Source organism: Hydractinia symbiolongicarpus, chromosome 8 (assembly GCF_029227915.1).
Source record: "Hydractinia symbiolongicarpus strain clone_291-10 chromosome 8, HSymV2.1, whole genome shotgun sequence".
NCBI lineage: Eukaryota > Metazoa > Cnidaria > Hydrozoa > Anthoathecata > Hydractiniidae > Hydractinia > Hydractinia symbiolongicarpus.
Window position 1 is genome coordinate 14,467,661 of NC_079882.1, and position 18,296 is coordinate 14,485,956.

The window sequence follows — 18,296 nt, forward strand, 5'->3', positions numbered from 1 at the left end:
GTCGTTAAGTACCACAATGCTATACATAAACGCTTATAAGGACTAGTGACATCCCTGGCAGTAGAGAGTAGCTGTTAAAATCTGATTGGTGTCGTTTGAAATGACTTGAAGAAATATTTAATGTCACATAATAATAAATCCTTAACTAATACATTGTACAACCTCTTGTGTTTTCTTTCCTGGAAAAGTCTTCTTATCCACATTCTTTTTTGTTGTTTTCTTGTTCTTCTTCTTTATCATGGTGCCATATAAACAAAGTTGTGATTAATTATAAATTTTGCAATAAAACGTATCATCTCCTGCAGCTATTTTAATCTGAATGAGCATCTTTTCTCCTGAGCCCGGAAAATTAATTTCCATACATATCAAACTCGAGAGAAAAATACTCTCAAGTTTTTTTCTCTGTGTAGTCATATCTACCTTAATACGGAAAGCCTAACGCAACCATTGGAATCTTAAATTGCTCTTATTTAACATTAGAGTAAAAATAGATGATAAAAAACACATTTCTGTTATCGTCTTATCATACTCCCATTTCAACCGAAAACAACAACAACAATATTTTGACCTATGTCCCCTTTCAAACTAGTCAACAATCCATGCAAAAAGGTATGTCATTCAGATGACATCAGCAATGACCGATAGATACGCCAAAATAATATTTTCTAAATTTGTTCACCTATTGTCTCTACTGTGTAAAACTTGAAACGCTGATAAAGACTTAAAGCATTTTGTGCTTTTGTTGAATGGTTAAAGAGATATTGGGGCTTAACTGTCTGTTCGGTAATGTGTTGATTAACCCAGCTTCAGAAAATTGATCCCATTTTCGTCCTGAAACAGAATGGGTGACCTAGATTTGGAAACTTACCCTCAAGGTGAAAAATAACTGACGTTATTTCGCCTCAAAGTTATAAGAGCTTCATTAATTTAAATTAAGCAATGGACGTTAACAAATAAGACATAACTTTTTGGTAAAATCAAGGGAACACGAGGAAACTCCCCTTTGCCTATCAAAGACAAATAGACACAGAGTAGTAGTACAAGACTGGTCGATAAGCCCGTTAACTATACATGGATTTCGCGTGTTTGAAGGAATTTCGCAAACTTTTTGATTTTTTGCGAAAATTAATCCACGTAAATTTTTTAAAAATTGTTTTGAGTTGAAAAGACTATTAACGTTATAAACGAATGATTTATAGTAAAATTTTGTTGTTTCTTTCCTCTTTTTGTTAGTTATGCTTTCTCCACGAAAATTTATTACGCGAAATTTTTAAGACAAGCTTATTTGCGAAAATAAATAAACGCAACATTTTTAAAATCTTGCGATTCGCGAAAATGAATCCACGCAAATATTTTCAGGGTTGGCATTCATAAAAATAAGTCCACGCGAAAATTAATCCACTTAAGGTAGTATATAAGATACAGCACATAGTTGCTTATTCAAATATGCAAGTAAACAAATACAACAGCGCAAAAAGATTTGATAAGAAAAGTGATTGAAAAGTTGCAGGAAATAAGGGGTTGATTGAAAACATGGGTACCCAAATTGGGGTAGTGTTTACGGTGGTAGTTTTATCTTGCAGACCAGATAATTATGTGCTCTCTTTTGCCACGTTCCAGTAAATTCGGATTGAGTGGTTCCGAATGTTAAAAACTTGTCCAGGAGGCTTTTCCCAGCAAGGTTTTTATGTCAAACTTTCTCCTTACGAAGTTGTTTTTACAATGATCAAATAACATGGAAACAAGGCCATGAAAGATTAATTGCACTATACATATGGCGAGCAACCTTTAGAAAACGCAACGTACACAACATTACCCATCTTTTTGTTAAAGATGAGTTCAGAGTCATTCGTTGTAATTGTTTCAGTAAGTGCGAATGCAGTATGCACTAGCGCGAAAAACAAAACTGCACGTAACAAATAAGACATTTATTTTCAGTTTGGTATCACCAGTTAGTTACTTTACTGCATTTCAGGACATTTCAGCACTTTTTAATATTATACTCAATAATAAGATAATTAATATTTACATGAAATATTGCACACAAAAAGTTAAACTTTTCCTTCTCATCAACTTTGTTTTCATTTTGAAATTGAAAACCTTGTTTTGAAATTGTATTTCGAAATCTAATTGGTTGATAAATTTTTCCATTTGCTGTGGTAGTTGCACTTACTCCAACTACTGCGACGATTGCTGGCGAATAAGAGAAAATTACATAGTATGATAAAAATAAATTATTTGTGCGACTACGACAAATGAAATGTCTGCCTAAAGTTAGCCAGGAGACCCAGCATAATTTTCTTACCACCAGGAAATTGGAATAGTTAAGGAGGGAACTCTCAAACGTCTCAAACGATTTTTTCTGCGGTCAGAATATTGAACGGCGCTTTTTGATTGGTTAATTCTATTGTTGTATGCTTACATGGCCAATATCGGGAAATCCTATGCTTTGAGCGCGAATAGCCTTACTCACTTGAGCAAATATAATTATTGTATTATTAAAGAGGGCAAGTTGTGACCACGACGACTTTGTGCTCATGGATTGGTTGTAATTCAGGGTTTACTGAGGTGGATTTGAATTCAAGGGATTTGCTCAGACATTTGTTTGAGAAACAGAGGTTTAGCTTTGCAAATTATTATGTCAATTTTAAATATGGCGGAGCTACGCATGTGAACTGAAGGTAAAAGTGAAACTTCCTTTTAACCAATTGGTGCAATTCGGTATGTTAGGCGAGCTAAGAGCCGTTGTATTGCAGTAAAATCGAATATATAATGTATATTCACAAAATATATGCTTTGAATATCAAAATTAGCTACCCCAACCACAACCTCAAATACTACCCCAACTGAGGTACCCATGTTTTTAATTAACCCCGAAATAAGGAGATTTTAAATAAACAGTATTCCAAGCTACAGAAAAAAATTAATTTAAGAAACACTGGTGACATTTTAACTATTCTAGATATAACAATGCTCATTTTCTAGCGTTAAAAGGATACAGACATTTTATCACCAAACTTGTCATCTGGATTGGCTTGAGTGTTGTGGTGTTTTAACTCGTTTCGGATTCTGTTTAAATTAGCATTTAAACTATTGACAGCTTTTAATGTCATGTCGTCAGAAACTAAAAATGAAGAAAATTAGAACTTATAGATATTTAAAAATTTTTTTACGAACTCGCCTATATTTACCTGCATAGGAATTTGAAAGTGCAGTGTCAACATCCTTAAAGGAGGAAAGAGGTAATCGAGGTATTGAGAGTTTTTTGTTATTTTATTTTCAAATTTTTTGTTAAGGATAAAAAAAATTAACTACCTCTACAAGCTTCTGCAGCATGAGAAAGTTCATTTTCGAAACCATCAATTCCTGAAAACTTTGTTTCTACCATCTCAGCTAAAAAATGCGTAAAGGTCATCTTTCCATCTACAGACTTCGTATTACCAACCTACAATGGGCGCATTTCCATTAAAGTTGGCGTTACTGAAGCCTGCTATATATTTGTATGTAATTGCTTAGGTTTATTCATGCAGATGTAAGGTTTATTCGTTTAGGTCATCCTTAACTGACAATGATTTACACTGACTGGAACATTGATTACAACAGACAAATACTATCATTATATATGCTGAACTTCAGACAGTGCTACTTTGTGCATGGTTCACATATTGCGTGGTGGAAAGCAGGAACAGTCACCAGAACTGCAAGTCACAAGCAAACCCAGCACGATGTTCGCACTTATTGGTACACGTAAAGTTTATCAGGACTAATACGTGTCGTCATACTCAACTAAGAACTTCACTTTGATTGAGACTACATGAATGAGCTGTGTTAAACCCTACATCTACATATACACATCATCTGGACAAGCTACCTGCTTGTGTTGTTATTACCTCATGTGCAGTGGAGGTTTTTTTAACTCTTTAAAGGACCCTTAAGAATAACAGCACTTCATTTGATAACTCCTAACTAGGTCATTTATCAACAATAATAAAAATGTTATGAAGGTTTAATCCTGTGTAATATGCATAACATTTTAAAAGAAAATACTAAACTTGCAAAGTACACGTCGATACCAAAGTACACGTTAATACACGTTAACCTATAGATCTTACAGGGTTTACTCATACCTTGGAAAGCAGTGAGATGTCAAATCCAAAAGCTTGAGAATTTTTTGTACCAGCGTTCATGTAGTTACCAGTTAAAAGTAGTAACTAAAATATACATGCAAAAATTAAATGAAGCTTAAACAATCTTGATAAAGCGACTATGTTCTTGATCTTATTACCTCTAAAAATTTCGCCCACTTTGTACTCCGTCGTAGTTCTTTACATGCCTCTGTTGCGTTAGCGATATCCTATTAAACATCGTAAAAAGATGTTAGAAAAAAAACGGCAAATTGATTTTGGCACATGGTTTACGTCAGGTTATTCGCTTCCTTAAACCAATGAATATACAATGAACTACATACAATAAAAATTGCACTTTCATATAACTTAGGCCCATTATAGAAAGTGTGTACTTGATTTACGAAGCTTTGTTAAAGTCATAAAATAAATTTACTTACAGGCTTTACACTTATTAATTCTTCTTCAAAATCTAATTTTGCCTTCATACAGTTTAAACGCTGCTCTAGTCGATGCACACCACTCAGCTGTAGAAAGAGAATAAAATCGAGTAATGTTAATGAATAGGTTCCGTTACACTGTCTTTGAGCAAAAGATCACACCTGAAGAGCAAATTTTTCTGCTTCATTTAAGTCATCATATTCATTCTGAAAGTTTTTTAACTGGTTCATCTGGAAAATAAAAAAGGCAAGTGGTTGAGCACAGGTCATATTTAACAAATAAATAAACAAAATAATTGACAAAGTAAGAGGAATAATGATGGAGCACCTGCTCTTGAGTTGGCAAAAATTTAAGAAGATTTTCTAAAGCATTTCCTGTAATAACTTCGTCGTCAACTTGATATATCTTCTTCTTGATCTGTTCATACGACAATTTGAAAGATCCTACTAATATAGCTAGAAAAGAAATGTCATGAAATTTAAATCTATAAAATATGTTCCAAGTAATAGGTTACATTGTAATGCATTCCAGTTGAGAGAGGAATACTACTATGTATATGTTACTTACACAAGTTTTGAGCACTTTTTCCATCTAAGACTTTGAGGTCCGTGCCTTTTTTTGGTTTTTCAGGCACACCAGTCACAGCAGCATTATCTCCCATTCTTTTAGCAGGTTTAGATGCAAATGTTTCTGAGATCAAATTCAAATAATCGTCTGTGCCAAGAGCTTCTTCTTTAACTTTTGTCCAAAATGTGTTCTCCTTTATCTTTGTAGGGTGAATCTGTGACAAAATTATTTCTTAAAATTACCCTGATGTCTCAAGCTGAATTTTCACTCCTGAACAAAACAGAATGAGACAACATTGAAATTTGATTAGTCACACTTTTTCAGATCGGAAAAGCTGATTTACCTATCAGATATCATAAACAACAGTTTTCTGTTTTTGAGTGGAAATCCATGTCCAGACCGTGTTCACACTTTGCAAGGTAAAGTCTTTCTAAATGGTATCGTTCACACCACCAAGAGTAAAATGGTGTTTTACTACTTATAGTTTCATCCCCCGCAAAATTCATACAGCAACTTCACAGAAACCACTTCAGCAAAATATTGCAAAGTATAATTCATAGCTCTTATAAAGTATTTTCTACCTTTTTAACACTTCATATAACACATCTCTAGAGATGGGTTTCTATTGTTTTCATTATTTCATTTTATTGTATTTAATTTGCAAGCATAAATTCTTTCATAAGCAATATTGAAACAAGCCACAAATTATTTCTTGAGAACGAATGTTATGTGTAGCTTGCGTGTGCGCAAAAATAATTGCTTATAATCTTGTGTGGAACTGCAAACAGGGTGGCCACTTTTTTCAAGTAGTAAATTCCATGTATTTTCCAGGTAATTTTAATCATATTTCCAGGTGCTTTTAGGTATGGGGGCATATAAGACGCATTGTTGGTATACATCTACAGTAATACAACACTACAAGAATAAACATAAAAATATCCTTTCTGATGAAAAACAGCTTTCTATCCTAGGAAGATAATCGAATGCGAAGCAATAATTTTTTAGGTTCTCTACCAGAAGTTCTTTGTTACCACTAAAACCTCACTCAACACTACTTTGGCCATGAGGTAGAACAAATATAATCTGACATATTTTTCACAAAGCTGAAAATTTCTTGTTTCTGTGCAAGTGTACACCCAAAAACTCGTCAGCACGTTGCTTCTTAACTGTTAATAGGAACTCTTGTAATTGTAACTTTCCATCCTTAGCAACTTTCTCATTTATCCATTTTGAAGCAAACAAATGATCTGCCAAAGCTCTATATTGCTAGAGGTTTCTGCTGAAGTACTAGAGCTGAAGAAATTCCTTATACCAGAATCTTTCGATTTTGGTTTTTCTTTGTGTTTCTTTCCTGTACTATGTAATTAATTCCAGTAAAATTATTATTTTAAAAAAAGATTAGTTTAAACAAAATTCCAGTGCATTTTGCATGTAGGATGTTAGTATTTCTGAAAAAGATGTTATTAAATGCCATTATACCCTGTTTACGATTACATGAAGATTTTTGGGAGAGAGTAAGAAGTCAAATTATTGGATAAAGTTCGTACCTTTTTGTATCCTTTAATGGTGGCCAAATGGACTCTGGTCACATTAGTCAGCAAATTAATGCCTCTTGGCAAAAAGCAGAAGTTTACGGCGACGAAGCCTGCTCGTAACTTGACATACATCACCCTCAGGGTCGAAAGACGTGGCTTATTTGCTCTTGCATTCCTGTTCATGAGAAAACTTGTGTTAAAGCAATTGACAGACGGAAATGATCCGCTGATGAAATTAAAGAAGTTGAACAAGTTTTTAATGCGGAAATCGAGAAAGGGTTTGTGTCTTTGAACCTAGCCGTGGAGAAAGAAAGGTATTTTAAGCTGTTTTGTGGCATTCCAACTCGTAAAATAATACGATAAAGTTCAAGCATTATGCAAAAAAAAAAAAAAACTTTTGATCCCAATCAAACTTTGGGAGATATACCAAAAGAAACCTTCACAGAAAAAATAAAGAGATACGATGATGCTGCGGGTGATGATTTGCAAATGGTTGATGAGGTTCCTGAGGATAAAGATTATGACGATGATTTTATTCCGCCCTCTTGTAACGCTACTACGAACAACGAAAAGCTGTTTTAAAAAGACAATGAGATGGTATTAAAAGGGTGTTGCAAAAACGTAATTGCTGTTGGTCCAGTCAATCGCGTACAAATAAAAGAAACCCAGGAGAAAAGCGAAGATGGCTCGAAACTACTTGTTACTTTTAATATGGACTCCATTTTTAAATGTGTAAAGTATGAAGATTGTTGAGAAGCCTAATTTTGGTTTAATATTTTATGTGTGTGATTGTAGCTGATGTTTTTTTGGCCACCGGATAAATGTTAATTAAGATATTGACTTTTAATAGCTAAGCACTTGAACATTTTCCACCAATAATTTTTACGAATGTTTACCTATTTCATCCTGAATGTTCTTTGATTTCCAAAGCTTTTCAGCAATAACCACTGCAATTTATCAACCTTTTTTCCGAATTTTGTTAACATTTCTCGAGTTGACTGTTAATAGTACCTGTAACCTCAGCCTCTTGTTTCTTAGAAAAGAAACCTGTATATTAGATGCAAAGATTAGGACATGCACGTTCGTCTCTTGGTATTAGTTAGTCCGCATTATTTTACGTGTATTTTTTTATGTAAGAATAGATTCTGATTATCGTATTTCATTTATAAATCTTTTTTTGTACACAACTCACACTAAGTATTAAAAAAAACCAAGCTTTTAACCGCCCAGCATCTTTCAAGCGCTCCAGCAATTATATATAGCCCTTTTTTGTGATTAAACGAATTCAAATCATAAAAGATAACAAATAAGCTGAAGAAACGGTACAGCTGCCCACTATTTACTATCTTTCATCACCAAACTACCAAAAATTTGAAAATGTGGAAAACGTTTTTAGCCTCTATACACAAAAAATCTGATTCGCTCTTTTTGTAGCTGTATATCTATTAGAAATATGAATTAAAAATTACATCTAATAAAAGCAACACTATATTGTAGGCTGTACAAACGTTTTTATATACTCAAAATGAATGAACAGTTTTAGTCGCGTCTTGTATCAACAGCAATGAAAATGTATTAACAAATATCCCTTCTTATATTATTATACTGTATTCCCAACCTCACCCCCGGGCTCTTCTTCGCCTATGATATTCTGACGGAATGGCTCCATAATAAGCCATTCCATCCAGAATATCATGGCAAGCCCTGGGGACAAGGGTGACTGTATTTCCTCAATATCATGCGTGGAAACGCTTAGAAAAGCTGCTAATAATTCTTTCACTTGAAAAAAAGACGTTTTATGTAGTAGAAATTATCTTGTCACAAAAGTAACCATTTCCAAGTTAAGGCAGGTGGGACATTTCTTGCTCGTCTGGTATAATTTCTCTGGCATCCTATGATTTACAATAATTTCTGAGATTTCAAGTTTTGCATGCAACCATTATAATTGGTTAGCTAACACCAAGCAAAATAAAAAAATTAAAATAGACCAATTTCAGTCCTTAAATATTATTGGCAATGTCGTTTCACAGATTTTTCACTAAAATTCCCAAAAGTTATGTTTTGCAACAATTAATTCTAAGGTAAATATTAAGAAAATTATGCAACTTTTTACCAACTATTATCCCAACAACAAAATAGCGTAGACATTAATACATCTTATAGTTGGTAAAATGCCACTTTATAAGGAAGAGAATATTGGTTTTAATGTGAAAACAATAATTCCATGTAATAGTTTTATATTTTTAATTATATTAGTCCTAACATTGTGTGTAAGAAAAGTGAATTAAATTCCTTGTAAAAATATTGGTGTGGTCTGTGATCACACATTTCTCAAATGAGGCACTCTATTAACAACTGTAAAAATTGGACCAAGGCTTAAAATCATTCATTTTTGACCTGAAAACATTCTTATCAAAAGTTTAATTTTTGTTTAGGCTTAGAAGAAGTTATAACTATATTTGATTCTTTTTGTGGATTTTATAGCATATTGAGGTAAAAAAAGACGAAAATCGTTTTGTTTCAAAATACAACGTTGAACATGGGGTTAAAAATGTATACTGTAAAAATCATTTTGGGCAAAAAACCATAAACGGGTTATCGGAAGGGTAAAATTAACACCAAGTGGTTCCAAAAGTCCAAGAGAATGGAGACGTATGGACCAAAAAAACTTCTAGAAATTTGGAACCACGGATTCTGGCCCTTTTAAAGCCTGGACTGTCAACTTTTGTCTCAGGATTGTAAAATTTTTGACAATAATAAAAAATTATCTCTGTTCCGCAGCATTTAGACAATCTCAATCAATAAAATGATTGGTCTTGTGACGGTAGTGCAATTATAGATACTTATTTTGCTCATGTCGAATTTGGGTTGCGTAAGTGCTACAAAGCGCATTTTCAGAGAAAGAAAGAAATCTATCCAGAAAGTGTGAATACGGTCGGTCTTAAAAACAAGATTTAGCAAAATCTAGTTTTTATGTTACAAAAAATGCATCATTAATAAAAGTGCATTCAAGTAGGCAGGTGAGAATATTATTTGACTCCATGCAACTTACAGTGCTCCAATTTAATCTTTTTGTTTGTTTAGTTTGGGTATATTTCTTTTTTGCAGATAAACCAGGTGGCAACTTTGGACCCATAAATGCCATTCCAGGTGGAGGTGGAGGGCCTCCGGGTGGAGGTGGAGCACCAGGTGGAGGTGGAGCACCAGGCGGAGGAGGAGCACCAGGCGGAGGAGGAGCACCAGGCGGAGGAGGAGCACCAGGCAGTGGCGGAGGTGGAGGTGGGACACTAAAGCCAGGAGGTGGAGGTGGAGGTGGGGGTGCCCCACCAGGTGGTAGGGATCCAGGACAGGGGGGTGGAGGAGGGGGCGGTGGTCCTGGAACAGCTGCAGCTATAATAACAAGAAAAATCATTTCCAGTATAAAATTACTACCAGGTAAACAATTTCGGTTTTCAAAAAGTATAAAACCTGGAGTAGCTCCACCAGCTTTTAACTGTGCAATGATATCTTCGAGACCTTTCACTTTTGATAGGTGTTCAGTTTCCGCCAGTGAAAACTTTGCTTCAATTTCTGATCGTTTTGTTGTCTCTTCTTTTAACTATTAAATAAATTCAGTAGGTTATGCTTGTGTTTGATTCTAGTGGCGCTTAGGTTGAAATTTACCTGAAAAATAGTTGATACCTTATCTTCAACAGCTTTTACTTTTTTTGCAAATTCTTCAACTTTTGCACTTTCCACTTGGTTTTCTTAAGTTAAAAAACAGTTTATTTTGCTACTTCAACGAAAAAGTACAAAGCAAAATTAATAATCCAAATGCACCTGTTACATACCAATTAAGTTTTCCACATCAATTTGCAATTTTCTAGCTCCAAAATCTGGATCCACACCACTTTTTTGCAAGACAATCTGTGACACACATTCCTCAATTAACTTAAAATATTGTGGCCGTGCAAATACATCATCGCGTATTAACAGCAAGTGTTGTAATATAGATAAAAAACAAGGTTCTGCAGTGGTGTCTTGTATGACATTTTTTAAAACTGTAAAAATTTCTAGTAGATCATCCATGTGAACCGTGATATCATTAAAGCGGTGTTGAAACTCAACAGCATCATCATCCTTATGTTCATCAAAAATATCTAACTGTACATTTAAATCTTCTTGGTCCATCTCACGCAGACCAGGAAGAGCCTCCGCAAAACCTTCTCGAATAATTTCATTCCGCAAATGGAGACGAAAATCTAAATCATCTGGGGTAGCAACTAGAGCATTTATCATCTGAAGACAAGCTACCTAAAAGGAGAAAATCAATTAATTCATAGGGCATTTGAGAATCAAATATTTACTTCAAAGGTACATTTCAACATCAAAACAGAACCGAACAAGCATTAATTATTACACTTAAACATTTCTTTTTATGGCTTAATAAAAAGTTTGCCATGGGAACAGTCCTTTAAAGTAATAAAAACATGCTGTAGGTTGCCAAAATATACATAAAGTAGACCTTAGCTTAAAAACACAAGAGTTAAAAACAAAAAACTCACTTTTAAGGTTGCAGGATAATTGTCACCTTTCAATGCCGTAATAACAGCATAAAATCGTGTTTTATTCTCAGCTTCACCTTTCATAGTCATTGCTTCTAAAGCTTTATCATGACTGAAATGAAAAAAATATAAGAAGTTAAAAAATGTACTTTCTTGCAGGTAATTAACAAATCACTTTATTAATAACTCACAAAATTAAGGGAAACAAAACTAATGTGGTTGTCATAAAAATACACCTTTGTAGCAGAAAGTGGCTATCCTATTATATTTCGTTTTTTTCTGACATTTCCATGACTGAAATAAAAATTTACCTGATTTCCCCATGTTAATTAAAACGTTTAGAGCACGACTAACTTTTTACCGTTTTCTAGGTTTTCCAGGTCGCTTGACATCCATATACACTAGTTATAATTAGACAAAACTCTATATTCAAAGTTTTGATATTTTTATAGTGTTTTTTACTGTAAGAAAGTCATGTTCTGTTGGAGTTGTAATAATAGTAAAAACATAAAAATGAAAGTTTGTTTATATTTTTGTGTTTTTCAACACACAACTACTTACTCAACCAAACACACAGCAGCCATTATTTTAACAACATCCTGCATCATGCCTGGATTGTCTGCTCGTATACTTTGTGCTAACAAAGTTAGACCTTGAATATTTTTTAGCATAAGTGTTAGACCAAACTAAAAGAAGTATTAACAGATTTAAGCCCTCTTTTATCTGTTTTCTTTCTGCAAAATACATATGAAAAAATACAGAAAAAATTAAAAAAAGAATATACAACAACAAAAGACGTATTTTGATTTTAAATTTTGATTTAAATGACGAGGCTTCTCGTGTATACACATTAAAACAAAAAATCTACTTAATATAAAAGTTTTTACACAAAATGTACAATAATTAAAAAGTTAAAAATTTTAAATTCAAAAGGCCTCAAGTTAGACCGTTTTTAAACATTATTAATATTTGGGTGTTAGTTGCTCATTTAGTATGGGTAAAGTTTTATACAAAATGCTTCCATAATTCTCCCTTAAAAATTGTTTATAAGGGCCACACTAACCCCCCTCCACATCAAAGGTGTATCCCACTTCTTAAGAACACCCATACACTATATTCGACACTAGACAGACAACAACATCTGCCTTACGTATAGTAGAAAATGGCTGTGAGTTTTGGACCCAGTGAATTGCACAATGATCATGATTTGAAACCAGTGCGCTATAATATTGCCCATGACCTCTGAGAGCGTACAGAAACGAAAATGTATCTCAAAGAATCATCCTACTATTTGTGTCTCCAGTTATGAGTGTAGCTACAGAAAGTACTGATACAATAATAACCGATTACCCTGGGCTGCATCGCAAAATATCGCCGAAGGTCCATGTTCCGACCGGGCTTGCGAGGTCGGTGCAATGACTGAGGGCGATATTTTCCGTACAGAATGGGGTAATCGGTTATTATTGTATTTGTTAACTGTCTATGTTAGATAAAAATACAAAATAAGAGTTTAGATTTAGTATTACTGTTATAATAAGGTTAATTCACTAGCAGTACTTTCAGTTAACACTCGAGGTCAAAATTCGAAACAGTCATGTTTAAAAACAAACATTTTATGCAGAATTCGAACTTTAGTATAGAATAAATATTTGCAAACAAAACATTACTATGTTTGACACTGACAGAACAATGTGTAAAGTTGAACGTGAAATTAAAACTTAGTTATAGCGAATATTGAAGTATTTTTTTTAACTAGCTAGCTAGCTGACCTAACATGGGCTTCATGAGTTTTATTTGACTAAATAACCAAAAATCTGAAGGAACGAGTCTGAAAATGAGAGGAGACGTATTTGTTTTAATTTTATCTTATTGTGTTTAGTATTTTTGATGAAACTGGATATCAGATCATTGTTTTTTACGGAAATGTAGCTAGTAGTTCACTAGTCATGTTGAAGGAGCATCCAGACAGAATGTTGCTGAAATCTGAACGCTAAGACAATTAGAATGCCTAAAAAACCGTATTACCCGCTTGAAAAATCCAGAAAATATCGCCCTCAGTCATTGCACCAACCTTGCAAGCTCGGTAGTAACTCATACCTCGGGCGATATTTTGTGGTACAGCCCGGGGTAATTGGTTATTATTGTATTAGTATAATTAGGGCAAATGCTTAAATAAAAAACAATAGTAGTTGTTTTTAACGTTTGCATGAAAACAGAAGATTGGCCACAAAGGAAAACAGTTAACTAAGCTACCTGATAAGTTTCCTAAATTTACCTTCACCTATTGTGATCATTTAGCATACCTCTGTATAATAAACATTTGCACCAAACTCATACAGAGCCTTTTAAACAAAAGTTTTGGTTTGATACAGTAGTATTTTGCATTTCATTATCCTCTGTTTCTTTCATTCACGTACTTTCACTGGTCAAAATTTTTTATGTGATTGCTTTCATTTTTACTGGTTGATTCAAACAGAAGTTCTTTAATTTATGAAAAAAAAGGCTTTCAGCCTGTTTTTAATTATTATACAGAATGTTTTCTTAGTGTATGCAATGTGAAAAGCATTTTTTTAGTGTGTAACAGGCCAGCCTTTAATAGTATGTTCCAGTACATATAGTACATTAATTATTTTAATTTTTCAGTTATTCTAATTAACAATTACTTGCTTGAAAAGCTTTTTGCTACTTGGAATAAAATAAACAAGGCGCTAAAACCACCAAAAAATGCAAAAACCGAAAAAATAAAACCAATAGTGGCCGAAAGAAAATTCAAGAAAATAATACCTCCCTGGGGTGTAAATATGTCTTAGAAGCATTTGGCATAAACTTTATTTATGACATTTAAACAACATAAATGTTTGTAAGGTCAAAAACTCTTGAATTTTGGACTAATTCACGCAAATCAGTCAAATTAAGGTCAAAACTGCCATTTGAGAGCTGTAGAAGTCAGCATCGTTGGTACATATAAAACTGTGTTCAAATTCGAAATTATGTATTTCACAGAGCAAAAACAGATATAAAAATAGATATAATTCAAAAATAGTCTTGTTTGCATTTTTATAGAAAATACTTCGAAATAACAAAGAAGAAGTTTTTTTAGATAATGTTAGACAAACAACATTGTGAAGTGTTCCTTTCATTTAATTCAACTGGGACATTAACTGCAAAACTCATAAATACTGCAAAAGATTACAAAATACTTTTTGAAAACAAGCATACGTTTACTTACTTTATTGTTCATAAATGCTTTTAATGATTTGACACACTCATGTTGTATTTTTTGGTCGTACGATGAAGAACTAAAATCAAGCGCATCAACAAGGTAAAAGAATGTACTGTAAAAATAATATATTTCTGTTCCATTAAAAAGACATTTGCATACCTGCAAATATAACTTCGAAGATGATTTAGTATGCATTCTAATCCTTCTGAACCGAATTCACGAATCCAACTAATTATAAAAAAAAGTCAGTTCTACAGTAGTGGCTAAATGAATGCAATATACATGTATGTTATATGCACAAATTACATACCTAATTGGTCGACCAGTAAGGTTAACACGCAAAGACTGCAGTAATTGGAGCAATTCCCCATGATCAAAATCATTTTTTGTCAGTTGAGATTTATAATCGCCTGGTGATTCAGGTCCAGATGATACCTAATAATAATAGCCAATAATCATTTTTATTCTGTCTTGATAATATAAGGTGACTTTTAGAAAATTGAATTGAACAAAAAATCCACCTTAGTATTCTGTCTTCTCATAAACTGTGACAACATATCAACTTTTATAGCCATCTCTCTTGTGCGGATAGGCTTTCGAAGATTTTCTGTCAAATTCATTTCATCCTTAAAAAAAATTCAGTGTTAAAAAATGTATACAATATAATAGTACCATGTTGCCATGGTGACTATTCGTTAAATGGTTGGTTAGGGAAATTTTTTTAATTATTGGAATTTGAAATGCTGATTATATTATATAGGATCATGTGCTTTTGACAAAAGGATTAGGAAATTACTATTAAGATTTCGGATTACATCCAAAATCTTATTAAAACAGGCAGCCTTTTACTTCTTCTTCTTTGAACAATTTATAAAATGATTTTCTTAACGCCACGTCAATTAAACATGTTTCAGACGAACAGCCACTCACACTCTATACTGAATTGATGATATGCTGACTTACGCTTTGTTGGATTATATTGTTTTATTTAATTTACCGCTGGCTAGCTCTTTAATGTCTTATAACAGTGGTAAAAATGGCCACACTGTGCAACAAAGCTAAATACATGAAATGCAACTTGCCAAACAGTTGCATCTAGCTAGCTCCCTAGACATTTATATTTTTTAACCCACTCATCCAGCCTTCAAATTTAAGCTGGCTAGTGGACGGATTTTTGTGTTCACATTTAAATGCTAGAACGTTAAGGCTCACTATTATTGAATGTAGCTAGATTGACACCTAATTCATATAATAATTTTTATCTATAACGATATCCTAGTGTCAAAGAATAGACAAAACAGTAAGAGAATAGTTGTTAAATTTAAAAGTCTAGTTTCCATATATAGAAAATTAGTGAGGAGAAACCTATATTCATTTAATAACTTGATTAACAGCATTTAAAATAACGGCTGGTCAACAGTCACTGATTGCCGAAATTTGACATTTCTTTGTGGCTTAACAATTGCTGTATTTCGTCCTAAATTAAGGAAAGCACGCTGTACAAGGATGACGTAGGTATGTAGCTTCTTTGGTACAATCATACTAAATCACTGATTTTAAGTCGATGTTTTCCAAACTGTGGTTTTTGGACATTTTGTGTAAGATTTTGGCGGAAAGGCAATACGCAGGTAAAAAAATTTGCAAACTATTCTTATTAGACTATTCAGGTAAAAATGTAAGAATCATGGCGAAGTATTTTCTTGGTAGAAACATTGTCAATGTAATTCAACAATTTGAAAGAAGGCTCAACAATGTATATATTTTTGACAATATATTTAGGAGGTATATTCCATCTTTAGGTCAATATCTAAAAACAAAAAAAACAAAAACAGTTAAACTGTTTGCTAAAGATATACACAGCTAAAATACCTCTGAAATATATTGTCAAAAATATATACATTGTTGAGCCTTCTTTCAAAAAAAAACATGGCAAAGTAATTGAATTTTATTTTGTCATTAATAGTTATTTTTTTACATTTTGAATGAAGGTTTCTTGAAGTTGACAAAGGTTTCTTGAAGTTGACAAGCTTATCATAGATCATTTTGAATTCTAAAGTCTAAATTTTTCAGACAAATATTTAATGTATTTCAAACCTTGTTTTTTGACATTTTGTGCAACATTTTATGGGTAAAGACAATATATATACAACATGACGAATGAACTGATTTTTGTTTATTGGGGTTAACATTTGATTTTGTTGCTTATATTAATACGGAGGATTATCATAAGAAACATTAGTGGATTATATTCTTTACAATTTTCTTGATAAAGTCCATAAAACATTACCTACAAATTTGTTTCTTAATTTACCAAACTTGATGTTAAAAAAATATTGATGTCAAAGGAAAGTATATTAAAATACTGAAGCCATTACAATGCACTGAAAACTTTGAGGCCAAATAACTTGAAACAAGGTGGTGACATCAGTCATTTTTCACCATTGGGACACAATTGGACAAGTCTCCCAAACCTGGCTCCAAATACGTTCAGAAGCCAGGTTTTTTTCAAAACCCTTTAAACCCCAATATCTCTGCAACAATTTGTCAAAGATACGTGATCCTAAACATTTTCTTGATCAGCGTTTCAAGATCTATAAGATGAAGGCAACAGGTATACAAATTTTTGTGTTTTTATGAATCTTTGCTGAGGTCAGCAAAAAAATTTAAACCCTTATATCTCCTTAGGCGTTCGTGGAAAACATATGATCCCATACATTATTTTGATCAGCGTTCTAACCTCTAAACATCACACCCTAACGGATAAACTAATTTTGCTAATTTTTTTTGTATATGCAATGCTGACGTCAGCAAAGCACCTTAAACAATCTATTTTCCATTGTCTTTCTGCCTAAGTGGATTTCTCCATGGGCCTTATCAACTACTATATTACTAAAATAATGATCTTTGTTGATTTAAATCTTAGGAACCAATCAAGTTTTTTTCAAAAAAAAAATACAACTTTCTAGACATCTTTGCAAGCTCTTTTACATAAAATTAAATTTACTCCTTGCTTACATCACTTTTAAAATTTTTGGTAAAGGACAGTCAGGATCATTTTTATTTCTGTACTCAACTGGCTATTTTTTTTGTAAACTTTTGTAGGAGAGAACTGTATGCAATATACTGAAACAAATGATATGAATTTGATGTTTTTGAGTAAAGACAATATTGAAAATTATTTTATTTTGAATTGTGCATCTCCTTGGAAACTGGCTTTTTTGACCTTTTAGATTAAAATGTTTAGTGCAGGACAGTATTGTAACGAAATAAGTAGAACCTTTTGCTGTTATTGTTAACTAGTAAATTTTAGCATTTTGGGAAAGGATGGTGCAGAAGAACGAAATCAATATAGAAAGGGTTATGAAGCAAAGCAAAAAATTGCAGGTGCCACTTTTGGTCGAATCGTATAAAAACCAAGTCTCCATGCGCACTATTTATCAGATCAAACGGTTTTATCTTCGCCAAAGTGACAAAGGTTTTTTTTGATGAAATATGTCCCAGGGCTTCTGCATTTAGCTTTTTGGACACATTTTACCATGGGCCAGTAGAGTGACACATTTTATTCGGTACCTGATGTATCAGAAACTGCCACAAAATGTTAAACTAAACATGAATGGTATTCATCATTTGTTTATTTGCAGTTCAGGCAAATGTCATTTAATGTTGAAAAGTGCCCTTTTGGGCTAAGCAGTGTAAAAGTTTACACATGACCACATCAACCTCTATATAAACATTTATCATGAGTGGAAAAGGAAAGTATTATCCCTAGAATATGTAGTTAAGTTCCTTTTGTTGATTTCGCTTTTGTTTTTGGCTCTTGGTTTTTGGTCTAAAAATTGCTAGAACCAAAATATTTTGTGGA

General features: G+C 33.0%; 1 protein-coding gene across 1 annotated transcript in view; it reads right to left on the bottom strand.

Moving 5' to 3' along the window:
• The window catches only part of LOC130654984 (protein diaphanous homolog 2-like), a 59,211-nt gene that overhangs the window by 10,269 nt on the left and 30,646 nt on the right, over positions 1-18,296 (bottom strand). The window contains exons 3-20 of the mRNA XM_057457685.1: positions 14,956-15,060; positions 14,745-14,869; positions 14,594-14,662; positions 14,441-14,510; positions 11,773-11,897; positions 11,212-11,323; positions 10,498-10,960; positions 10,349-10,413; positions 10,136-10,265; positions 9,720-10,057; positions 5,133-5,346; positions 4,893-5,020; positions 4,727-4,795; positions 4,565-4,651; positions 4,286-4,354; positions 4,128-4,211; positions 3,316-3,445; positions 3,000-3,124 (exon numbers count right to left, since the gene is read on the bottom strand). Of these exons, the coding sequence (XP_057313668.1) occupies positions 3,000-3,124; positions 3,316-3,445; positions 4,128-4,211; positions 4,286-4,354; positions 4,565-4,651; positions 4,727-4,795; positions 4,893-5,020; positions 5,133-5,346; positions 9,720-10,057; positions 10,136-10,265; positions 10,349-10,413; positions 10,498-10,960; positions 11,212-11,323; positions 11,773-11,897; positions 14,441-14,510; positions 14,594-14,662; positions 14,745-14,869; positions 14,956-15,060 (2,508 nt within the window). The remainder of the gene's footprint in view (positions 1-2,999; positions 3,125-3,315; positions 3,446-4,127; positions 4,212-4,285; positions 4,355-4,564; positions 4,652-4,726; positions 4,796-4,892; positions 5,021-5,132; positions 5,347-9,719; positions 10,058-10,135; positions 10,266-10,348; positions 10,414-10,497; positions 10,961-11,211; positions 11,324-11,772; positions 11,898-14,440; positions 14,511-14,593; positions 14,663-14,744; positions 14,870-14,955; positions 15,061-18,296) is intronic.